The sequence below is a fragment of the Kwoniella europaea genome, chromosome 1 (assembly GCF_036810445.1).
Source record: "Kwoniella europaea PYCC6329 chromosome 1, complete sequence".
NCBI lineage: Eukaryota > Fungi > Basidiomycota > Tremellomycetes > Tremellales > Cryptococcaceae > Kwoniella > Kwoniella europaea.
This window is the reverse complement of record NC_089487.1, coordinates 11,961,233-11,985,884: the sequence shown is the minus strand read 5'-3', so window position 1 is coordinate 11,985,884 and position 24,652 is coordinate 11,961,233. Positions and strand designations below refer to the sequence as shown.

The 24,652-nt window shown below is 45.4% G+C and overlaps 8 protein-coding genes across 8 annotated transcripts; 4 read left to right on the top strand and 4 right to left on the bottom strand.

Moving 5' to 3' along the window:
• Positions 1-14: 14 nt before the first annotated feature.
• Positions 15-1,965, top strand: V865_004560 (uncharacterized protein; the record flags this gene model as incomplete). The annotated part of the gene is made up of 6 exons (XM_066228340.1): positions 15-26; positions 93-402; positions 462-584; positions 675-1,295; positions 1,368-1,575; positions 1,626-1,965. The coding sequence occupies 6 exons, from the start codon at positions 15-17 to the stop codon at positions 1,963-1,965; spliced, it is 1,614 nt and encodes a 537-aa protein (XP_066084437.1).
• A 228-nt stretch (positions 1,966-2,193) lies between these two features.
• On the bottom strand, positions 2,194-3,860 carry V865_004559 (uncharacterized protein; the record flags this gene model as incomplete). The annotated part of the gene is made up of 3 exons (XM_066228339.1): positions 2,194-2,484; positions 2,571-3,061; positions 3,113-3,860. 3 exons carry the CDS (start codon positions 3,858-3,860, stop codon positions 2,194-2,196), a joined length of 1,530 nt encoding a protein of 509 aa, XP_066084436.1.
• An 814-nt stretch (positions 3,861-4,674) lies between these two features.
• V865_004558 (uncharacterized protein) lies at positions 4,675-5,660 on the bottom strand (the record flags this gene model as incomplete). Its single annotated transcript, XM_066228338.1, has 4 exons — positions 4,675-5,013; positions 5,082-5,267; positions 5,310-5,387; positions 5,448-5,660. 4 exons carry the CDS (start codon positions 5,658-5,660, stop codon positions 4,675-4,677), a joined length of 816 nt encoding a protein of 271 aa, XP_066084435.1.
• Positions 5,661-6,304: 644 nt separating this feature from the next.
• On the top strand, positions 6,305-7,252 carry V865_004557 (uncharacterized protein; the record flags this gene model as incomplete). Its single annotated transcript, XM_066228337.1, has 3 exons — positions 6,305-6,349; positions 6,426-6,990; positions 7,062-7,252. 3 exons carry the CDS (start codon positions 6,305-6,307, stop codon positions 7,250-7,252), a joined length of 801 nt encoding a protein of 266 aa, XP_066084434.1.
• Positions 7,253-7,770: 518 nt separating this feature from the next.
• V865_004556 (uncharacterized protein) lies at positions 7,771-9,417 on the bottom strand (the record flags this gene model as incomplete). Its single annotated transcript, XM_066228336.1, has 8 exons — positions 7,771-8,100; positions 8,159-8,215; positions 8,278-8,355; positions 8,425-8,716; positions 8,778-8,894; positions 8,959-9,035; positions 9,093-9,169; positions 9,231-9,417. The coding sequence occupies 8 exons, from the start codon at positions 9,415-9,417 to the stop codon at positions 7,771-7,773; spliced, it is 1,215 nt and encodes a 404-aa protein (XP_066084433.1).
• Positions 9,418-10,762: 1,345 nt separating this feature from the next.
• On the top strand, positions 10,763-13,278 carry V865_004555 (uncharacterized protein; the record flags this gene model as incomplete). Its single annotated transcript, XM_066228335.1, has 6 exons — positions 10,763-11,964; positions 12,018-12,238; positions 12,298-12,410; positions 12,464-12,728; positions 12,771-12,938; positions 12,989-13,278. The coding sequence occupies 6 exons, from the start codon at positions 10,763-10,765 to the stop codon at positions 13,276-13,278; spliced, it is 2,259 nt and encodes a 752-aa protein (XP_066084432.1).
• Positions 13,279-13,718: 440 nt separating this feature from the next.
• On the bottom strand, positions 13,719-15,259 carry V865_004554 (uncharacterized protein; the record flags this gene model as incomplete). Its single annotated transcript, XM_066228334.1, has 9 exons — positions 13,719-13,853; positions 13,905-13,973; positions 14,032-14,132; positions 14,192-14,284; positions 14,343-14,580; positions 14,663-14,751; positions 14,809-14,988; positions 15,056-15,129; positions 15,192-15,259. 9 exons carry the CDS (start codon positions 15,257-15,259, stop codon positions 13,719-13,721), a joined length of 1,047 nt encoding a protein of 348 aa, XP_066084431.1.
• Positions 15,260-20,671: 5,412 nt separating this feature from the next.
• Positions 20,672-24,134, top strand: V865_004553 (uncharacterized protein; the record flags this gene model as incomplete). Its single annotated transcript, XM_066228333.1, has 17 exons — positions 20,672-21,232; positions 21,294-21,454; positions 21,513-21,671; positions 21,735-22,176; positions 22,234-22,294; positions 22,345-22,384; positions 22,434-22,466; positions 22,518-22,572; positions 22,629-22,725; positions 22,779-22,828; positions 22,876-23,025; positions 23,082-23,312; positions 23,374-23,414; positions 23,469-23,504; positions 23,553-23,760; positions 23,814-23,937; positions 23,992-24,134. The coding sequence occupies 17 exons, from the start codon at positions 20,672-20,674 to the stop codon at positions 24,132-24,134; spliced, it is 2,592 nt and encodes an 863-aa protein (XP_066084430.1).
• Between the last annotated feature and the right edge of the window lie 518 nt (positions 24,135-24,652).

Genomic DNA, 24,652 nt, shown 5'->3' with positions numbered 1-24,652 from the left:
AGACAACCTTCAAAATGGCTCATCCCGTGAGTGAATAGCGAAAAACCCGTACTCTACCATCTGTCTTCTGCCAACGCTGACCAAATATCCAGAGCCCCCAAGCCGTTCCTTCGCTCGATGAGCTCGTCAACCTCTTCGCTACTTCCTCATCCTCACCAGCAACTCTTGCACCTCCTTCCGCACCTCTCTTCGGTGCATCATCGACCAAGTCAGAAACACAATCTACCAAAGCCGTCGAAAACCTCAAACCAAACTTGATACCAGTATTCGTTGAAATACCTGCGGACCTCTTAACTCCCGTATCGGCTTATTTGAAAATCGCCAAGGATAGTAAATACTCTTTCTTATTGGAAAGTGTGATTGGTGGAGAAAATCTAGCAAGGTATAGTTTCGTCGGAGCAGGTGAGCTTCTCCCATTGAAGATCTGGGAGTTTATGCTGACAGGTTGTGTGATCGTGTAGATCCGATCAAAGTTATAAGGACCGGAGAAGGGTTCGATGTAGAAGGTGATCCATTGACAGCTCTGGAAAAAGAATTAGAACCTTATAGATTTGTCAAAATTCCTCAAATTGGTACTTTTACCGGTATGTCGTCTTTCGCTTTCAACCTCGTTGATCTTCCCTGCCCCATGGTCGCAGATTTTTCAGCATTGTAGACTGACCATTTCACTTTAGGCGGTGCCGTCGGCTTCATCACCTACGATTCGATCGTCCACTTCGAACCCGTTACCAAACCCAAAGAACCACTGCACAACCCATTCCCAGGTATGCCCGAAGCGTTCTTCATGCTCAGTTCGACCAATTTGATATTCGACCATATATACCAAACTATCAAGATTGTTTCTCACGTACACTTGCCGGACGGTACTCCTCCTTCTCAGATTCCAGCATTGTATGAAGAATGCGTCGCTAGGATAGAAACGCTTAGAAGGAAGTTGCTCTCACCGGAAGTTCCTTTACCGCCGCAGGGTCCTGTTCATTTGGGGTATGAAGCGACGAGTAATGTGGGCAAGGAGGGGTATGAAGGGTTTGTCACTACATTGAAAGATCATCTTTTCAAGGGGGACATAATCCAAGCGGTTCCTTGTCAGAGGTTCACTCGAAAAACGGATGTCCACCCCTTCAATGTGTACCGACAATTGAGAGGTCTCAACCCTTCGCCGTATATGTACTATATCAACTGTTCCGACACTCAGCTGGTCGGAGCGTCTCCTGAATGCCTATGTAAAGTGGAAAACCGTAAAGTACAGTGTCATGCTATTGCTGGAACGCGTAGAAGAGGGAAAGATGCTGAAGGTGAGTTTTGACCTTTGTGGCACTTGACAGAAGCTTACCGCTGACCTTCCGACATCTTTCTAATGCTTACAGAGGATGAAAGGTTGAGTAAAGAGCTGAGAGAAGACGAGAAAGAAATCAGCGAAAATCTCCAACTGACAGATTTAGCTCGTAATGATGTGCATAGGGTGTGCAAACCAGAGACGGTCAAGGTGGACCGCTTGATGGAGATAGAGAAATTTAGCCATGTTATCCATATGACTAGTCAAGTTAGTGGTATGTTGCGGGATGATCTCTCCAGGTGAGTTTTCCCATCCATTTCTAAGGCTCGAGCTCATGATTGGAATGCAGGTTCGACGCCTTCCGTTCGATCATGCCTGCTGGTACACTGTCGGGAGCACCGAAGATCAAAGCCATTCAATTGATAATGGGGCTTGAGAAAGAAAGACGTGGTCCTTACGGCGGTGGTGTTGGAGTTTTTGATTTCGACAGAGACAACCTGGATACCTGTATCTGTATCAGGACAATGGTCTTCCATGGTGGTGATGTTCATGTATCAGCAGGAGCTGGGATCGTGATTGACTCAGTGGAAGAGATGGAGTACATGGAGACCATACATAAATCCAAAGCATGTATGCGGGCTATAGAACAGGCAGAAGAGTATTACCATAGCTTACAACAATCTTCGTAGGCATAACATGCTAATTCACATATGGATATGCATTCTACAGTTAAAGTATCATGAACGAAGGAGTATCAAACAGATCCTCTGATCTGCATTTCAATGTTTGTTTCCCAATGCAGCAATTTTCACATTCCATAGATGTTGACCATTACATACATCAGTACACAGCAATAGCATCGAGAATTTCCCTTTTACGATTGCTTGAGATCTGGAAACTGACAATGCAGGATCCTTTTAGGACTCCTCGTCAGGATCAATATATCTACCCATCGATCTACCTCGTTTGGCTTTGAGCTTTTCGATGGCTGATCTACGTTGTTCTTCTTCCACCGACAATACCCTCTCGCTTTGTGACCTAAGCGTACTTCTGCGAGTGGTGGGATGATCCTCATGATCTACCGGAGAAGGAGATGCTGAGCCCATATCGACGTCCGTGGAGTTTGACGGATGAGGCAAGGCTGGTGCCGGTGAGGAAGCGGGTGAGATAGAAGGTTTGAGATCGAAGGACGATGAAGGTGGCGACAGCTGCAACGTCTATTGATTAGCTTGAGTGCCCGGAGTACGACGTGAAAGAGCAAGATATGTGGAGAAGCGTTGAGATAGACACTTACGGTCAAATCGATGACTTTTTGAGGCACTTTACCGTGTTCTCCATCGGAACTCATCAGCTCATCTTCGTCCTCTGCTACCTTGACGGTATCTGATAGTGGCGATTTGAGAGCTGAAACAGCTGAACCTTCTGTCATACCTTTCGAGGCATATTGAGTCGCTGGCTGGTTTTCGAAGATCGGCACAGGTGTGGCAGAATCGAAGAGTGATTTTGAATTTAATCTTCCTGAAAACCATGAGGGAGTCTTTTCATCTACTTTCCATCCACGTTCATCTACATTGGCTGCACCAGGAGGAGCATCGAGACCCATAGGTCCTATAGGATCTGAGAATGTAACAATTTCGATGTTCCTAGCGATGGGTGAGATGGCCGAGGTTGAAGCTTGATCGCAGATGACTACACGTTTGGTCGGTTTGACCGAGGTGTCTCGTTGGCCCGAAGAGTTTTGCGATTGGACCGGAGAGGAAGATATGATGATGGCTTCACCTGCTACTATCGTCATGTCAGCTGATGAGAGCACCATATAGTGACATATGAACTTACTTTTACGAGGTACCTTCATTGTAGCCTTTACCTTGATATCGCTAGGTGAACCGCTTTGAGGGAGTTGTGGCAAAGGTGGCACTACTTTGTTATTACCCACTCTCTCTTCAAGTTCAAGAAGTCTTGCTCTAGTTTCCTCCAAACGCTGTTTCTCAGCTTCCCTTTCTTCCTCTCTTTGTCTTCGTTCTTCTTCAATCTGTCGTTCCAACACCATGATTCTATAATCCTTCTCTGATAGATTGAGTGGCGCTGCAGTCGAAAATGCGGCAAGTGGAGAAGCAGATTTTGACAGACCGGAGGGGAAGATAGGTCTTCGGCTGGAAGGAGAAACTGTAGGGAGATACGAGGACGACACATCGCGCTGATTGACTGAATGATCAGCATTGTTGGTGGCCTGTCGACGATGGAGCGACGTCGGTGTAGCTCTTGCTGTACTGCTGAGCGTTGGTGACTGATATGAAACCGCTCTTGAAGTACGAGCTGATGGTGACTTCAGAGTGTTAGCGGTTGTACTGGTAGCATGAGCTCTCAAATCGAAGGTTGACCGAGAAGACGACAATGTAGGAGGCTTGAGGCTATGGGTAGGGTGTAACGATAAAGAACTTGATTGGGACTGCACTGTAGTAGATCTTGGTGAATTCCTGACTGCAGCTGACTCGTGTTGGTGTGAAACCTCGATCTTTTTTTTCTCGGGCGTTTTAGTGACCCAGGTGGGTTTTGTCGGTCGGGAGGTTTGATTTGAGGACATAGTGGGTATATGTGATTAGTGAAGATGAAAACTCTGTAGCTTGATACGTGAGATAAAAAAAGTATCATTATTCCATTGCGCTGAATTGTGCTATCCCTTCATCACACTTATCCTCATTTTTGTTAGCATAAAGCCTGTCAACGACACGTAAATACGCCTTCATCATCGCAAGTAAACAACGCGTACAAATTCAGGTCTAATCAAGTCTGAACTGACGATCATTCTGTTTGCTCTCGTTTGCTGCAATGGGGTAACGTAGGTCAAAGCTGTAGCCCTGCATCAGATCGGACGAAAGACAAAACCCTCCGAATCGGTCTAAAAAGCTCCATCTGAATATTGATGAGCTCCTTCTCAGTGTCTCGGAGAAAGATTCACCTTCTTATTCGGAGGAGACGAGTTAGTGATAGGCCTTCAAACTCTATTTCCATCAGTGGCTTTGATTAATTTTAGACTTCACCATAACGCACCGACCACCGTTCACCATGATCCACCGGAAGTGATGAACATGCAAATATCGAAACAAGGTCTTCCACCTACTCCTTCGACTGTATCGGCTGGAAGAGATACAGAGCCTGAAAGAGTATAGGAGGATGTAATTTCAGTCGATGAAGGATGCGGTGCATCTGAAATCCCTATCATTGCCAGTTGCAAGAGGATCTTGCATTCGATCAATGTACTCAACTTTCGCTGAGAATCACGCTGACTGGTGTATAAACGAAATGAAGAATGACATGAGGAGCAAGCATATGGTCATTTTGTACCATTCATGCATGTTTCTGTAAATGTATAAGATAGAATCTCTATATGATACAGACTAAGCGTCGATCTCGATGACTTCGATATCAGAATCTACAGCTCTCATTTTCCCCTTCCTATCCAATTTCCCCTCCTTCTTTTCCATCCTCGCCTTTTTTGCTTGGATATCTCGTTCCAACTCACTACTACTTGGACCGAATCCACTAGCTCTAGGCCGCTTGTGACTTCTTGGGTCAATCGGAGTTTCTGCAGGTCGATGACCTGCTTTTCGATCGGCGGTGGGAAGGTAAGTAGCGGCGTGAGCTGCTGGAGGAGCTGGAGGGGGCCGAGACGTATCCACTTTCAGTGATTCCAGATCACTCATACCGAAAACTCGGTTAGGGTCATGAATGAACCACTTTACAGGTAAAAACGTCTCTCGTCAGCTCGTGATACACTAATGGGTTACACTTTGAGTGTACTTACGCTGGAGAAATGACGTCCGATATGAGGTGGGTAGGGCAGAAGCTCAGCTTTATTTACCTTGAAAACTCGAAGAGCCTGCCACAGTGTAGAGTCGACAATGTTGGGAGGAGGGCCTTTTGATTGTCCGTCGAATCCTTTATTGAAGTAGACGAAAAGAATTTGCCGAAGCAATTTCTTGGTAAAGTCCTGGCAAAAGGTCAGCTCTATTTGAGGGTGAAGCAGACTTACTTCTCGGAGGATTTCTCTCTCTTCATCAGTAAACTCTTCCCGCATAATTGAGTAATAATTGGCGAAAGCGTAGGCACTCTAAGAACAAGGTCAAAACTAAATCACTCCTAACAAGATATAGGATGACCAGACACTCACATTATAGCCTCTAACTATCATATCTCTCAGATCTCTCTTTTCCGACTCGCTCTTGCCTTCACCTATATTATCCCTACCAGGTAAACTTTCCACCAATTCCCTCGCGTTACCGTGGAAGAATCCAGTATCAATTTGGTTCGGCAAATCAAACCATTCTTCCAACGAAGTGCCTGTGTACTTGCTTTTGGGATTTTCAGATCTAAGCGTCGACATGATCGAGTTTGTGTAAGCTGCAAAGTGAGAGATAAAATAGTAATGGCTGATGGATGAGGTGTAGTCGAATGATCAATGTGATCAATCTAAGTGTAAAGTGCCAATGACAGACGAGACGTTATATGTATACAAGCTGAAAATCAGGATTTTGATCCTGTTCTCAGACAAAATTCATTTCTTGACATCACACCGATGGGGTTCAGCTGCATACAATAAAAGATTCTCAATCACACTAGCTTCGAACTTTGCACAAGAAAAGACCGCCTCTCAACTTTACCCTACTGTACCTTCCCCTTTTACCGCACTCCGAAGATGTGAGACTTTTGATCGGAATGCAGGTAATCGGTTAACATCAGACCGAGCTATGATGATGATGGGATACACAGACTGCACAGCCCTTATCAGAAAAAGTGTTTCTGACAGTTGAAATTCGTCACATGTACATATCAAGCACACAAGTGGTTTGCCACGTAGTTACACTTACACTTACCGATCACTTTCAACGTATCAATCATTGAACAGTTTCCATCACTCAAACATTTAAACAATCCTACACTGTCTTCCACTCCGCCAGCATATCAACAGATCTTTATCACTTCCAATCCCCACAAAAACACATCTCATCCTATTCACTCGTAGACACCATGCCTATCATATCAGCTATCGGATTTGCTCACAACCCTCCTGTGGTGAGTTGCCACCCACTTCTGCACTGTCGGGATCTTATGGTTTCCGAGTGACCACTGATAACTCTCCTCAATGCAGGCTGACACCGAGGCTGAGGCCGCGGCTCTCATCGAAGAAGGCCAAAAGCGAGATCGATTCACCATCATCCAAACTCAATTCGACCATGCTATAATCTCGAGTTGGGCTGAAGTTCACCAAGTCATCAAAGACACACGAAAGATGTTACGGGAAGTTGAAAGACCGATTCGAGATCAAACCATTCAACAAGCCAAATGGCAGATCATCCTTCGAATGTTCCTCTCTTCTGTCCATAGATACTGCAATCATCATACTCGAGCTTTCAAATCGGCTTCTTACACTCTTACCTATATCCGTCAGATGATGAATGCTGGTATCACGTTCCAAGTTGGACTTTGGAGGGAGATCTTCGACGGTGCGGTATTCTTCGAGTCGACTACTTTGCAAGAGTTAGAAAGAATCGGACAAGATGATAATTATCAGACTGATATCGAATCTTCCGACGAAGAACATGAAGGAGGTCCATCCACTTTCACTGATGAGGAGGAAGAGTCTTCTGGCTCTGAAGAAGGAGGGCAGGGAGGAGAAACTGGAGCTGCCAATCGCCGTATCATAGGACTGATGGGTAAGTTCTGTTCGAGTATCATTTCGGTCTGAACTGTCAGAGATTTAGACTGATGATACAGTATTGATTAGCCCCTTCGACTCAACTTCGACCATTCACTCCGCCCAGCAGTGCAAGTCGAACCACAGCCGCCGAGACACTTCTCCTTACCCCGGCTCACTCAAGACTTGCACCCACTCCGGAGTCGGTTGAGGATGTGGACGAAGATGGTGATCACCCGGGGAGTATCAGAGAGGTGATGGGTCTCGATAAAAAGGAGTGATTAGGTGATAGATATAGTAAAATCTTTATACTCTTGAACTAGCTCTGTACGAAATAAACCTTTACATCAGTTCTCTGTCAGCAATCAGTAATCTTCATTTCGATTCCTTTATAGGTATCCCTACATACTACTGTTTATATCCCCTTCGGTAAAACTGATGTGCTATATGAATCTATGTCCATGTCTACGCTGCTTGCGTCCTGACAGCAAGGACTATCGCAGCAGAAGGAAGATCGCTTCTAGTGCAGCTGGACTGCAACATTACGAGATGACCAAGTTGCTGTAACATGTATGCATTGAGGAGATTATGGTATATAAAACCCCTTGGAATTGAATTTAATACCATCAGTCTACTTTAAGCTAGAAATTCTATTGACATATCGTTCTGCTGCGCGAGTTCTCATAATGAAATGTGTCTGCAGATTGATAGGTATACAAGCTAATTTACACTTTATGAGGTGGATTCACGTGGATAACAATTAAGAGATCGAAGAAGCACCTGCGTTCGTAGGATCACCTCAATCAGCGGCGCTCAGAAGGGTGACTCTTGCCCAACTCACTTTGAACGCTGCCAAAAACTCGATAGGCTCCGGAGAAATTCTACTAAGCTCTAACAGAGCTTCACGGATCGAGACCTCTCCGGTCTCTACCGTATTCTCTTGTCTAGGTCGGATATAAGTAAAGAGCTTATCGACCAATTGCTCAGCTCTAATTCCGACTCTATTATGGACCAGTAGCTTCGGATCGATATCTTGACCAGTCCACCATGCGATAGCTGGTTGATCGAGTGATGCTGGTGTAGCTCCGGTAGAAGACTTCTTTTGATCCCGTAGAGATAACGCAATGGCCTGAAGAACGGATCAGAACTCTGATTGAACCTCATTTTGATACATTTGCTTCACTTACTTTCTGCAGATCCTCTTCCTCATCTGATAATACTGCATTCGGCGAGAGACTCGCATCCTGCGATCACAAGTCAGCTTTTATTGTTCATTAACAAAGGTGTCTGGTTTAACGAGACTCACTCGAGGAGGTGATAAGTCCCCTTCCGATCTTTGATCAATCTCCATAGAACGATTATCAGGTCTGGGGTCGATAACGATCTATTGTACCGAACAGGGATTGTGCATGAGTTCATCGCAGAATGATATGTTTTTTCGGAAAGAGCTTACTTGGTTGTCATCCAAATACAGATCCTCCTCTTCCACACCTCTGATCATCTCCGTTACAATATCAACTCCCAATTCTTCTACTACTTCCTTCTTACAGATAGTAGATACTAACTCTCCCACCTGCGATCTTCTTAGAGGTCCTCGAAGTAAATTGATCACCCATAGCTCCGGAATGATGTTGGCTGTTTGCTCTAAGAAATGACCAAGTCCTTGTGGTAGAGCTACCGTCCATCCTGAGTTCATTGGTCGGCCATGTGTTCGCTTTCCGAAACTAACTCGGAGCGGATGTCGACTGCGTGTATCTCAATTGAAGGTCAGCTGAGATATGATACTTGCTGGTAGAACACACTCACGCTTCAATGGAGAAGGGCAGGGAGCTCACATGACAACGTCCATGATGCTTGCAATAGAACCAGATGTGGGTTAAGCAAAGGGTTAACCAGTTCGTCGTTTCCCTTGTGACAAACTTTCTATTGATCCATCGCAAATCTCAGTATGCTTCGCTCTCTAGACGACAGACCTCAAGGTGCTCACCTATTACAGTAAATTGAAAGGGTTCTATACCGGTTCTTGTAGAATCTGATCAGAGTAGGCCACCCCCACTTCCACCTCTACAATCATAACACAAGTCAGCGACACTGGTGGGAGTCAGATTGGAATGTACTCACTTCCTGTAAAGGTCTAATGAACGGACCTGGTGCCCCATCGTAGACAGGAACCTTGAAATCCCAACGCATCTCGATCTCTGTACACAAAACATATCAATATTCATGAAGATCGGCAGCTTTGGAGTAAATTGAACTTACCAGCAGTAATTCTCTTGATAATATCAATATCCGTCAATCCTCCTCCATCCCCACCTTCACCTTCTTCATCCTCTTGCGCTTCAAAATCTGCCTCGTCCACCACATTATCATCGTCATCAACGAATAGAGGAGCATCTTGAGCTTCATCTATGTAGATGAGCATGGCTTCGGCGGGAACCACTTCCATATTGATAGATATCGTATTGACTGATTTGTTCTCAAAGAGCGATAAAGAGTCGATAGAGGTCTTAGCAGGAAATTGAGCGAGTCGATATGGAGAATTGACCTTAGCTGAAGTGAGAAGTTAGAAATTGTCTTTTAATGGAAGGTGATGATATGACAATCAAAATGATTCAAGACAATGCAGTTTGTTAACCTGCCAAAGAGTAAGCAGTCAATGTTTGCTTATAAGCTCTCATCTGTGGTGTTGTATCCGACCTTGAGGGTAGAGTCACTCGTACTATACATGAAACATCAAGTTCTTCCTAGCCGAACCATTTGTCAAAAGCAAAACCAGATCTTGATGCAATCATTTCGGTAAAAGGTGAATAAGGTTTGCACAATCGAGTGGAGTGTTTTTGGTGATCGATCTCGAACAAAAGTCCGCTTTCTTGTGAAACACCCCACCTTTCGATGTCTCGGGCGGTATCTTTCCCACAAATAAGGTGTTATTATTTTCTCGGACCCGAACCGATGCCATCAGCTGTGAGAGTCCGAATGCATAGCATGATCGAGCTAAGTCACGAGCAAAATTAACAATATACTCATGGTCTCATGCGAAAGCTTTCGTTCTTCCCCCTAACTTCGAAAAAAATTGTGAGTGGCACTTTCTTCACCATAGAAATTCCTTCACCATACAAAGACTTTTTTCGAACTTGATCAAAATTCTATCATTCACTACAGTCCTGTTCAACGTCGACGAACATATCAACCGTCTCCATCTTCACTTGATTCTTCAGCCTTCCACTACACCTTCAACATCTACAAATCGTTCAAACTTCCCTCCCTCGCTCAATACCCTTCGACTCGACGCGAAACATTCCTAGTGGCGGTTTCTTCATTTCATACAACCTTCGAGCTCATTATATAGAAGAAAATCAACCGCTGAAATATAGCTTTGAGAGATAATTCTCAATAGATAACCTCGGTAAGGTCATCTCCTTCTCGCTCTACCTTGTCTTACCATCTCATGAAGCAGATGAGCTGATTGGATTACAAACTCTTTCAGCCTTGATCATTGGTACAACCTTCTCCTCCGTCATACCCCTTCGTACCTCAACAATCGATCTCGAAACTCCTATCTACGCTCATTGATCATTCTTTGGACGTGTCCTCTTGATCTTCTATACTATCACCAAGCACCTGCCTTCCCATCAGCATTCATCCACAAGCCACTCATACGCACTATCTCCATCCCGACACACCAAGTTTACCACCTCATCTTCTATTGCTATACGACCTTCTCTCATCGACAAGGCTATCGAGCATATTCCACAATCACTCAATTCTCAGTCTTACGCACAGTAAAGAAGATGAGCGCTGGGCAAAAAATCGTTAGGAGTAACGTTAAACCTTGGAAGCGTAGTATAGCATATCAAATCACTACCCAAAACTACCTTCAGAGAGTTGAAGAGGTTCAAGGAGAATTAGATGCATACATTGCTTCTGGAGGGAGTGGAGTGGTTAATGATGATGATGATGATGAAGATGAAGATGGTGAATTACCACCTTCAGTCTCGAAGAATGACACTTACGATCAAGCGAGCGTAGAAGGGCTCGATAGGTTCAATCGACCTATTCTTGACGTTAGTAATATCGGAGATAACACCGAAGATAAAGCGATGGTGGAGTTCAAGAAGTTCTACACTCCTCCTAAGAAGTGGAATTGGGAAGTTGGAGCAAAAAGGTGGAGATGGCAATCATTCAAACGAAAAGGTGAAGCAGATGTCAAGAGGATGAAGAAGCTGGGAATCGAATCTTCAGGTACGATCGCGATTAGACGTCCTCCTGGTCTCAAGACAGATCGAGCTGCGAACAGGTGGTTCAACTTGATCGGACCCATCATCAACTATCTCATCCGTACGTATGGATATCACTCCACAATACCCAACTGTAGCTTTCCCTATCAGAGTTGGGCTGGATATCTGGCTTTGCATAAAGTAGCCTTAGAGTATAATGATCTGTCCCAGGTGGATCCAGAGATGGATAATTACCGAAGAGTCGGTATCTCAGGTCCAACAATCTACTATCTCTCTGACCGAAACTTTTGGAAACTATATTTCAACAAGCACAGCATTATGGCACAAGACGATGGAGTGAATGATGGTGTGTATCTGACTAGAGCAGCTGAATATTTCGTCGATTACCCACCTCAACCTTTGGACATAACTGTGGAACCTTCGCAACGGATGTTCGAGCCTGCTACGGTCGATTGGGATAATTGGAACGACTTCGCAGCAAAACGAGGTACACCTTGGACCGCTGAAGAAACGAAGAAGGCCAAAACTGTCACACAGTGGCTTCAGTGGATAGCTGAGCATGCTCAAGTCTCCGGAAATCGCGCTATGAATCGTCAGGACTGGAAGAAGCTTTTAAAGGAGCTGCTAAAACCTGCTCTAAAGCTTGACAATGCTCTCGCTCACCGTCCTGTTAAGGTGACTGGATATCGTCGATGCTTCAAAGTCTCAGTTGCTCCCCATAACCCCCGCGACTTTTACGTACATGTGCAACTACCGTAAGCATCTCTTCTTTACAGTCCTCAATAGACACTGACGCTTGCATGCGTAGTCGGATCAACCCAGCCAAATATATCAAGAACGAAACCAAAGCTACTGGCTTGACTCTACACGATACAAATGCTTTACACGCTCAAGAGCTAGTAGAAATTTTGAATGAGTTTTTCGACCAATGCAATAACATCAAGTCTTCCATCAGGCAATGGTGTAATATAGCGGACTCAAGATTAGGTCATTCTGATCAGCCGATCATCACCAACCCTGCGCAGTTTTGTGAACATCCCGATTTAGGTGAGTCATACGACGAGAGCATCTTTGCTGACTTCGATTAGATGGTTTTCATCCTTGTTCGATATGTAAGAATCCTGTCAAGTGTCTCGATTTACCTTCGTTTGGCTCTATATTCTGTTTTACCTGTACAAATAAGGGAGAAGGTTCATCGGAGGTAAGTATTCAGGCATCATCGACAGATGAAGTGCGCTGAATTTTCTCCTGTAGTACGATATGTATAATGCTTCCGGTCAATCTTCAGGGGTCACGAAAGGCTCAGCACTTTCTTATGTCAAAGATGCAGCCGATAAACGTCGAAGGCGAGCCGATGAGATCATGAAAAAGTTTAAGACTATGGCTGGCGCTTTTAGCCTATCGACCGTCACTAAAGATTCAGTCGACAGGAAAGTCAAGTCTTGGTCTACCGAAACTCAGAATGTCATGGATCAGCTGTTAGGACTGGGTTCGCTAAAAGATATCATGGACAAGAGCGGTGAGTTGTGCAATTGCAGGATATCGCTGATAACTTCCGCAGATCCCAAAAACCCGCTCACAAGACCAAGTGTAGCCAGAGTCGAACGAGTACATATCGCCAATGGCCGAATCTACACCTTCCATCCTGAGAACATGATACCTACGTTAGGGGTCGTTGGAATTGTCTCGTCTGTTAATTCTTTGCCTGTAACAAAACTTCTCTTACAAGGTGAGTTGTGGTTTTCTGATATTCTGAGCGTAATGGTGCCACGCTGACAGAAGCCTCCGTAGCCATCGCCCTTTCGCAGATGAATAAAGCTAGTTTCCTCACCAACAATCCTAACGATCACGATGAAAAGGTGCTAGCTGCATTTGACTTGATCGTCTCCCACCTACAACAGCTTCATCCTCTTCAACTCTGCATCCCCTACACTAACAAGAAGCTCGTCACCACACCCGTCAACACTCTCAGAAAGGCTTTGCACGATCTCACCGCAAAATACGAAGAGTTGGGTTTGACTATCAAGAGTAAACAGGTAGCAGGCTCGAGTCAGAAGAAATCAAAGTAGGATCATTGCTATTATAGGAACAGATGGAACAGGTGGTATCTTGTAATTGAAGTTTTTGGTTGATCTATCTAAAACACGGTTTCTACTCGATCTTTTCTGCACTTCGATTCTTTCCAAGTTTTTGCTCAGTTGAGCTCTTCTCCTTATATCTGCTGCAAACATTCACATAGTATTCTCATTTGCACCTGGAGTGCCGTACCATCTCGCCGAATCTTCAATACCCATGATTCAGTATACTTGGAGCTTTGTACAGACCAAATGCATAGGTGATACCGTATGTCCGGTCACAGAGCTCTCTAGGTCAGATCTCATGTAACAAATGTAATACGATTACATCGGTCCAGCCATATACCACATGCTTTGTATAATACACATAATACAGTATGACGCTAAGCCAATATTCTTCTCCCACTGCCTGACTATAATACACATTGTACGTTTTATCTTCTCCTTCGTCCTCCGCCACCTCCACCATACTCGAATCCACCGTAACCTCTACCGCCTCGCGATCCACCATGGGAACCCCCGAAGTCATCACTGGGCGGAGGATGAAGGAGATTATGCTTGTCGGCGTACTATAAAATCGTCAGCAATCCCTCATGCTGGCAAGGGAAAAAGAAACTTACATCGCTAAGAGCGCTGAGCTGCTTAGTCAATGTTGTGAGATAAGCAGTAAGCTGTACATCGTCATAATCCTGGAAGAAATGGATAAAGGTCAGCAGCCTGAAATGTACTTCAACAACTATAACTTACCGTGGTGAGCTCGTCACGGAATTCTCTAGCATCCATCGTAGGCAACGTTGCTACCAGAGCGGAGACTTGACGAAGGATGTTATGATCAGGTTTGGCAGTTTCTACCCATTCAGATCATCTCTCAGCATGGTTTCTCTATGCATGGTCAAAGGTAACTTACTATTGATCACACCTGTAATATACTGTAAGAGCACAGCTACACGTTCATACAACATCCTTATGGCATTACGTTGAGTTGTCAGATTTGCGACGACTACACACCATACCAGTATCAGCATTCAGCCCGGAGTGGACATTTCATTTTGACTCACCTGTACTTTCTTCTCCTTCACCACCCATACCTCCTCTTGACACACCGTCCACGGCTATCCTCTCCGCTTCTCCAGTCTCAATACCGTAAGCGAGTTCCACGAATTTCCCATCTGTAGAATCATCTTTCCCTCCTTCTGCAAGTGCTGACTCGTAGATGGTGACAGGTAGAGTCTGAGAAGATGCAGGGTGGTTTGGATTGAAGAGAAGGAAGATAGGTGTATCGATGATGTCTGTGAACTGTAATGAGAGAGTCGACGAAAGTTCAGCCGGACAATATGGTAGCAGATCACATATAAGGTATAAGGAAGATTATACGTACCTGTTGATGAAGAGCTACATCCTCCGCGGTCGGTTTCTCCCCTACAGTGTACCATCCTACCACGTCTAGGGTCGGAAAGACCTGTTTGACTATTTTGATGAATCAGCTCAGTTGACGTTCGACCACTCATTGTTGCTGAAACTTACATTGATCTTTTCGAGTTTCAAAAAATGTAGTATTCAACGATGTACTATTACTGCTCTGCGCGGCAGGAGTACTACTCTCTCCCATATCTACATCACCATCTGGAGATCCAATGACCAACTCGAAAGAGTTGACTATGGAGATTTCTCGATTGCTTTCCGTACCGAGGAGTGCACCGATGACTGTGAGTAGGAAGAATGATGAGCGCAAGTATAAGACAGAGACCTGGAATATAAAGAATGGACGTACTTCTCGTTGATCCTGACGAGGTGAGACGAGATCGATTGAAGTGATCCGATACGTTGAGAATAGGAAGAGGGTGACTATGGAACGTGAGTAAGCTACGAGTTGTTACTGATCGATCACGAGAGGAGAGAGCAATCACAGATTGATGGTCAGTCCTGAGGTAGCGCCTCCTGGTGCGATGTGAGAGGATGACGCCTCGGCTGACATGGTGGTTGATTGTTTATGCGTTGCTGTGAACAGATAGGACTGATCAAGAGGTGGGATATAGGACAACCAACATGTCATGGCAAGGAGGGAGGTGAAGGAGGAATGGATTGTGTGTCATACCTCAAGCCGAATTACGTAACGGTGCCATATAAGCATAAAAGGGTCAGTCGGTCATCGCCGCCATCTGCTGTGCATTGACCTCTTTCCTCGTGTTTGTTTTCTTTTCCAACCTCATCCTCATTTCATCTGTTTACTCGTTTTAATCATCATCATCATTCAACTTGATATATAACATATACCGTACACCACAACAACGACATACCTCCATCATCCCAACTCGTAGATCAACCCGTACCGATTCATACCAGAACTCAAGAGAAGTCTCAGCAAACATAATCGTTCCTACTGGAACATCCCTCTCCAATGCGCGATGCCACCATCAGCCATCAACTCCTCCCCTTTGAAATACAGGCAGCCAGTCACACGGCAACGCTCAGCTGAACCTTTCGCACCACCTGTACCTGCTAAGCCTATAGACTTGAATAGCTCAACAAAGTCAACAGATAGAGAGACCGGACAAAAGATAACTAGAAGGGCGTTTCTATGCGATATAGTAGTGGAAAATCAGGGAGAGGGTAAGTGGAATGCCTCATGAAGTAGGCTAACGACGTGTGCAGAGACTGCAAACTTGCTGTCTTACCTTGGAACCCCTCTGAAACCACTATCAATACTCCCGTCACCTCCCTCTACAACGAATGGCAGACCTACCACACCATCCCGATTGTCGGTACCGCCAGATTCAGATGATGATGAGACTATGGGAAAGAGTCCCGGCTGGTCCGGACATAAGAGTGAGGAGATGTCGAACAGGTTGAACAATCTCATAGAAGAGCTGGTCAGGACTGAACGAAGTTATTTGTGTCGTATACATGCACTGAAAACGGTGAGTTTGTCCCGCCTCAACCAACGCTGAACCTTCTCAGAGCTATGCAGATCGCTTGAGACTATTCTCCCGAGACCCCAATCAACAGCTCATACCTCCTTACGAAGCGAAAGCTATGTTCGCAAATATAGAAGCGATCGTGCCAGCTTCAGCTGCTTTTCTGACGGACCTAGACGCAATGATGCAGAGTGGGCGAGCGGAAGATACGGTTGGAGATGTCTGCCTGAAACACGTATGTACCTTTAAGAACGATATTGGTCTCAGCTGATATTCGTTCAGTTCAAAAACCTACGGACTTTTGACCCATATCGCACGTATCTCAGTAAACAAGATGAGTCACAGAAACTGTTTCAAGACTCATTGAAGAAGTTCCACGGATTTGCCAGTTTCATCGAGGTGAGTGATATGCTTTTGCTCAGCATATAATTGATGCTGATCTCGTATATAGAGCACCAAATATCAAACAACTGGTATAGGAAATATCGGTCTTCGAGAGCTGCTCATGGAACCTGTCCAGAGGATTCCGAGGTATACACTACTCTGGCAATGTGAGTGATATATGTGGTAGAGTTTCGCTGATTACTTAGCTATGATAAAATGCATGTCGCCTATCTCTTCCCAACACGCCAAACTGCTAGAAGCTATTGAGATCGCTTCAGGAATAGCTAGATGTGATCCTGACCCTCAGACCGTGCGGGCTACGGTGATGTATCATCTGGAGAGGAATATCGATAATTTCCCTGTAAGTGCAACCATAGTCTCATAGTATCAAGCTAAACCCGGTGGTAGGCAAAACTGTTCAGTAACAGCCGAGACTACATCGACGCTATCGACGTTGAAGATCTGCCAGCAGAATATCCCACCGTATCGTCCCCTCCTTCAAGACCACTATCGTCATTGGGATCCCGTCCATTGTCAATCTCATCAAATTCCAACCCATCTATGGCATCATTTGGATCTCTGACCTCTCAGTCACCTCCTGCGATTCACGCCGCTGCTACACCGCTCAACTGTACCTTGTTCCTCTTTGACGACAAGCTCATGATAGTCAAGCGACAATCGAGCTCAATTAGCGGACGAAAGGTCACCGGGACTGATGATATACCCAGACTTGTCAGAGGTGCCGCGATCATGGACAAAAATCCTATCAAGAAAGATAAACTCAGCTTCCGAGGAGAGGTAGATATTCTCGATGTCATTGCGTCGGATACTGGAAATGGAGGTAAGTTATGGTTTGATCGGGGCGAAGCTGACGAGATCAGATTTCCATCTCTTCTTCGAACGCCCACCGATGGATCAATCCGGTCGATGGTCTGCTCGCCCCTTCCGATCGTATACGACGGTTCATCCGCCCTTCTCTACAGCTCTTGATCCTGTAGCTACCTGTCGAGATAAATTGCGTTTCATCCAGAATCTCTGGACAGCACAAGCACTAGCTCGAACCAAGTTATCGTCGAAAGAAGGTAAAATCCTCGCTAGAGCACTCATGAGCGAACATGAGTTATCGTTAGAAGCGGCAGGCGAGCCCATGGGGAGAGCTAAGTGCTATTGGGATGTGTGGGAAAAGAGTGCATGGCTTGCTCACCGAAAAGTAAGTCTTCGCCGGAGAAATATTACATCCTTCGCTGACAGACTTGTTTCCAGGCGAAAGTTGCTGTGCATATCGACGAAGAAGGATTGGCGGAGAATCTACCTGTAGGCGAAGATGCACCTTTACTGTGTATTCGCCTTCAGCCGATGACGGGAGGTTTATGCCGGTTCTCCTATTCTACGGTCGATGTTGTCGATGAGGATCGAATGGTTATCGATATCAGCGAAATCATGGATCGTATAGTCACTACTGGTATGTCAAGCTTTCGTAGGCAAGGCTGACTTTCTAGTACATAAATATGGTATTTTTAAATTCAGAACCGGTTCTACCTCTTGTCCTACAACTCCTTCCGCTGCCTCTCATCGATTGCGACCTTCAATGCTCAACCTCGATGCTATTTCTCGTAACCTCTTTGGCGTCGGAAGTGTCTCTGGAAGAAGCGATGTGTTCAGCACTAAAGCTTCGAGATCGACTGGAAGTAGATCATCCACCATGGATCTGTCCACGGATAATTCTCGAAAACGACTGTCTCATCGATCTAGCTCGCCCAGCGATGGACTGTTCAAATCCTCTGACCATCTCATCGCTGGTGCTCCGTACGAAGCAGAGCTGGGACAGAGTGAGCTGGACCTAAATGCTCGACTCGATATGGCGAGGAACAACAGTCGCTCCGTCGTACCCACACCGAATAAACTTGGATCTAAAAGTGTCGCTGAATTACGTCAGAACGTTGAGCAGCAAGCTTTGGAGGAAGCGGAAGCGTCATTGCGAGCAACCTGTGAGTCTCGATACCACAAAACTATATACTGACAATGCAGTGCGCTCGGAAACCCCGCCTTCGACTACAGCACCTTTGCGTATTCGTAAGACACCATCACCTGTTAGAGCGCTTAGTCCGACCATGGAGACTACACCGCGAGCCACGGCATCGCCAATTCCTTCTCATGTGCTCCCAACCTTGGCGCAATCGATTGCAAACGATGACCGCATCTTTTCCTCACCTCGACAGATACCGAGTCCTGCTCTGCCCTCCGCCCCGCCATCACCTCGCCCAATCGGTCCGCGGAGCCCGGTGCAAGGCTCTTCATCCAACTTACCGTCTCGATCGCCTGTACTTGTACAAGGAACAACCATTGGGTCTGCACATACTAGACTGCGTATAGTCTCCGGAGGTGGTCGACGGATATCGGTAGGAAGGGAAATGATTCCACTCAAAGGTTGCGAAGAGAGTGAATCTAATGAAGCGCAATCTACACCTACAACACTTGCTGCAGCAAAACGACAACACTCTGCTGACAACCTCACTCCTCGAAAACGATCTCCTACCCGAAGTCCTCTGCACAGCAGAGAGGTATCCGATCCGTCGAAAGTGTCGATATCAAATAAGCCTGGCAGTCGTCGATCATCCGGCAAATACAGCGCGCGAAGATCATCTGGTCCTCTGACCACACCTAGGACAGTGTCAGCGTCACAGAATTCTGTCACATCGATAGCTACCAACGCGACAGTGGAGGATGTTGGGATGAAGGAATATAAGGATCTCGAAACCGCTTTAGAAGGAGCCTCGAAAAAGGTGAGTGCTATATTTGGTAGAGCAAAGCTGACAGGGGTAGATTCGCGATGCTCTGGGATCAAACAAACGATTGAAATCTGAAATATCTGGATTACGAAAACAGATGACCAAAGATACCAAAGGTAAAGACTTGGTACAAAGGTTAGAGAGAAATACGTCTCTGCCTCGATCGCCTCAGCGAAGGAATATGAACGTGAGTCATAGAGAGATAAAGCATGGGCTGATGGATGTTTAGCGTATTGTCGATCATGATCCTTACGATTCAGTATCTTCCCGTCATTCCTCATCTGGCAGACAGGAGATTGATGCGATCGTAATGGATGAGTGTGCCAGAGGTATCACTTCGATCGTTGAAAGGGTTGATGGTCATTTGCGGCAAGCTGAAATGGGCAATAACCAAGCGATGACTTTGGCAAAGCGGTTATTACTGGAAAATGATCAAGTAAGTGCATCTAGTCTTATAGCCAGATAATAACATCAATTGACACCCGGACAGCAATCTCAACAGATCAGATCGCTACACGGTCAGGTCATACGCTCTAAAGAACATCAGGATCTACTTCAACGTCAACTTGGAGATGCTCAAATCGAGCTAGACGTAATCTACGAGGTATGTCTTCATGTTTACCTATTCACCAGCTGACATCCAAATAGGCCTTCAATACCGAACTTGATGGGATGTTCAATGACGCTCAATTACCCGAGACCGAAGCGTTTACTGCCCTGCAAAATGATCTTCGAGCGACCAAAGCGAGTAGAAATGAACTTGATTTGGAGAATAAAAAGTTGAAACGAGAACTTGAGGAAGCCAACTTACAGAAAGAGCAGTGAGTGATTGTATGATGTTAAGATAATATGATTGCTGATTCTGAACACTTGTTGCAGATGGGCAAGGATGCTTCGAGCTCAAGGATATAATGTATAAACGAATATCATCATGGACAATTTCCCGACTGGTTTCTTGGAATGTATATATAGAATAGTTGATACCTTGCATACAAGAAGATGATTACTATTGATAGCACCGTTGTATATAGGTTAATGAGAGATCCTGTTACCTACTCAATTGATTGTATGCATAACAGTGCATCACACACAGTACTCCAGTAGAGTGATGTTAGGTTGTGTGACGGTTTGCCACGTGAGATTACGCAATGCTGCCACACTGGATCTGTAGATAAACATGAGTTTGATAATAATCTTGCCACCCAATTACGAGTACGAGTAACTAACTACATCATTCATCCATCTCTAAGCTATATACCCTCATTCATCCTCCATCATATTCCCTCCCTTCGTCTCACGATGGCAGCCCCACCGCCAGACGCTCCCCCTCCAGAGACACCACCATTATTACCTATTCCCTTTCTCGACTATCGTTGGGTCCACGCCGGCGCACAGCACCTCGACCTTCTACCTACACCTATCACCTCTGCGTCCACCACCTACAAATCATTCTCGCAGAGCGAGTCACTCAGGATAGAAGAACGATGGATTCAGTTTTCTGACGATGAGAGACGAAAGATCATTAGGGAATGGGGGAGTCTGGAAGGTGAGGGTGCTCCAGCTCGAACCAAAAAGAAGGAAAAGGAAAAGGACAAAGCAAGGAGGGAAAGCGTCACTAGTGTACATTCTGTTGGTTCGACAAGCTCACATCCACTGGATGATAAAGTGCAAGAGAAAGAGAAAGAAAAGAAGAGTAACGGAGATGTACCTGATCAAGAACATATAAGATCAGGTGAAGAACAGAGTAGAGCGGAAGAAGAATTTTCAGATAGTACCGATCAGAGGTACAAGGAGGTCATTAGTAAAGTGCAGAGGGAATATGATGATTATGAAGTGATTCGAGGAGTACCTGTCAGCCAGGTGAGAAACACATCTGTTCAGCGGCTCTGTATATGGGATTTGGTGCTGATGAGTTTGACAGGACTCGCTCTTCGAGGTGTCATTACCGACTTTATCGTTACATCCTGTCTTTTGGGCTCATACGGGGTCAAGGGTACCTGTTTTAAGAGGTACATGGTTTGTCGAGAATGAAACACGACCTTGCTCTTGGGAGTTAGCAGAGGAGATTGAAAGAGCATACCTGTAAGCTAGCTATATCAAATACTATCATATATCTGCTAACAGACTGATACTATACTAGGGAAATTCAACCTTGGCAACCATCATACAAGCATGAACTGGCTACTGCCCTATCTCTAGGTACAGCTGGAGAAGAAAAGCTAAAGTACACTCTTCCTTCCAAGTTCGGTCATGGATTAGGCATAATATTCGAAGATGGGGAAAAGGGTCGCCTGATAACGTGAGTTACGATTCCGTTCGGAAAACAGGAAGAGAGAGGCTGACGAATTACCTGGCCATGTAGTACGGGCACCTTGACTTATCTCACTCGTGCTTTCTGGGCATCGCTCAGAGCTAAACCATCTGGTACCTATGTATACCGAGGTTTTGGTCCTGCGGCAGCAGCATCTGGTAAAGATAAAGATAAAATGGAAAATTCTCCCGGAAGAAGTCGACCTCATTCTCGTCGGGGTAGCAACAGCAGTCAGCGGTCTGCAAAAATGGAAAAATCACCTTCTATGCATCATCGAGCTTTGTCCAAAGATAAATCACACAGAGATCATCTTGGTGATAAGACTGAGACCGTCGTCGGTGCTGCAGTCAAAGGTCTAGGTCTCAGTGCAGGTGAAACTCTAAGTGGAGTCAAGAAGAGCTTGGAAGATCTGAAGGATGACGAAAGACGGAAGCGTCCAGTAGGGCTGTCTGCGGATACTAGAGATGCGTTGGAAGAGGAGAATGCCCCTTTGGTGAGCAGTCATTCTGATCATGATAATGATGTGATTTGAGACTGATCTATAGTACAGGTCGATGCAGAAGAAGATGATGCACCGTGTACGGACCTGATTTTGGTCATACATGGTATTGGTAGGTGGTCCGCGTAGATACTGTGAAGCCATACTCATAGGTCATTGCAGGTCAACAGCTTGCTACACAGTATGAGGCGTATAACTTCGTGTGAGTGTGCGATATGATGACTTGGATAAGTAGCTGAAGGTGATTCTAGATATGCTGGAAATCAACTACGTCAGGTCTTGAGGTGAGTCTTTTTGTTTCGATGAACTGTTGTGTTCACTCATTGGGCTACCAGGAAACAATCATCGAATCCCGCTCTTGCATCGATAATTCGAGATCGTCGATGTCAAGTGAGTACGATGCGGGATTATTCTCTCATATCGAAGCACTGACCCATACCCTTTAGATCCTGCCTGTACAATGGCGAACCTCAATTGATCTCGATGACGAGAAGACCGATGAGGACAGAGAGCATGGCATGGACAATCGTTTCACCATAGCAGGTAAGTGTGTCGTTCTTCTATAATTTGTCTGGGCTGATTGTCGATGTTGCTAGATATAACGATGAACAAGTCTATACCATATGTGCGAGAACTGACAAATGCTGTGAGTCAAAGCTTGTATTAGAGCGATTGTAGCTGACTCCTTCTCAGGTGCTTCTTGATATTCCTCTCTACATGTCGCACCATAGACAGAAGATGATTGAAGCAGTATGCCTCCAAGCCAACAAATTGTATCGACTATGGATCGCTCGAAATCCTGAGTTCGATAAGTATGGGAGAGTTCATATCATAGGTCATTCGGTAAGCTAGCTCTTCAGCTCAGTCTGGATTGCCTATCTGACTTCACACTTTTATAGCTCGGGTCTGCCTTGGCTTCACAAATCCTGTCTAATCAACCTACAAAGATGCCAACTTTAACTCAGCTCCCGAAACAAGTGATTACTCAAACTCGGGATCGATTCCTGTTCAACACGAGTAATCTTTTCCTATGCGGGAGCCCTTTGGGTATCTTCTTGCATTTAGAGCAAGCTCAATTGATGCCTAGAAAGGGTAGAGAGAGGACAATGCACTCACCTCAAGATGAAGCTGTGAGTATCTCTGATGAACCTGGCACACCAAAGAAACATGGCTGAATTTCGTAAATTTAAGCTGGATCGAGCGGGGAAGTATGGATGCTTGGCGATCGACTCGTGAGTTGCAGATGAACCGTCAATGAGTAGGGCTCTGGCTGACCCAAAGTGTAGATTGTACAACATCTTTTACTACACCGATCCAGTAGCGTGAGTCTTGCGTACCCTATTGTTTGAAAAAGCTGACCCAACCGATAGCTATCAACTCAATGCCGCTGTCGACGTGAAGCTGGGAGCTCGTCGGCCTCCCTTGGCTATAACCTCAGTCACTGCTCCTTTCTACGCTCCCGTCACGGACAGTTTTAGCTCGATCTCCAAGTATCTACCCTCTTACCTGGTTGGGACTACATCCGGCGAGAAGAAAGCTGCTCGTCCAGGTGTGATTCGTTTGCCTAGTGGGATTGAGGTGAGTCATGGTAGAGAAAAATAGGGTTATACATGCTGATCTGGGATCATCAGATGTCGGGACCAAGTGGGGAAGAGAGGTTGGAAGGTTCGCGTGGCGAACGCAGGTTTTCAGCGTTGAATCCTCACGGCAATGTCGATTTTTACCTGCCGTCAGCAGGTGTAAGCGAATATTTAGGTAAGTCGCCGGGTCATTGATTGTCAGAACCCTCAGCTGATCGAATGAAAATAGACATGATCACTGCTCATCTGTCTTACTGGACTGATCCTTCCTTCGCGGCATTTCTTCTTGCGGAGATATTCTCTACCCGTTTGGACCTGATGAGAACAGGTATGGGATTGGCTGAGCAGGTGATGCCAGAGGGTACGGCATAATGCGATATGACGAGGTCTACCGTGGTCGTCATGTAGAAGCTCGATTTCACTTGCATCAGCGAACTAGGTGATACCCGTAGTAATCCTGATACCCATGTGATATGTCCGACATATAACCTACTTCTGTATGCAGATAGAGATAGATAGACATCATAGCAAATGGCACCATAATGTACATAGAATAGACCCCGGCCGGAACCAACCGGATCTAGATCATCCGGCCGGAACTTGCAACCATCTGCATCAAACGACCGACCAATTAACCGACCCAAACGCGAGTGATGTTTTCCCGAAAAGTAAAATATTGCAGTAGGTGAGATAAGAGACACCACCAACAAATACAACAATCTGCGACTGTACATCGTGATCCAGAGAAATACTCTTCGATAACGTATGATTCAGCTCAAATGCGGCCGATGTATGATTCAGATGACCCTGCTCAAGAAGTATTTATAGGTGCTATGAGACGTGCAAATCTCTTCTTTCTTTTCTCAGTATGATTTTAACTTCATTCGACT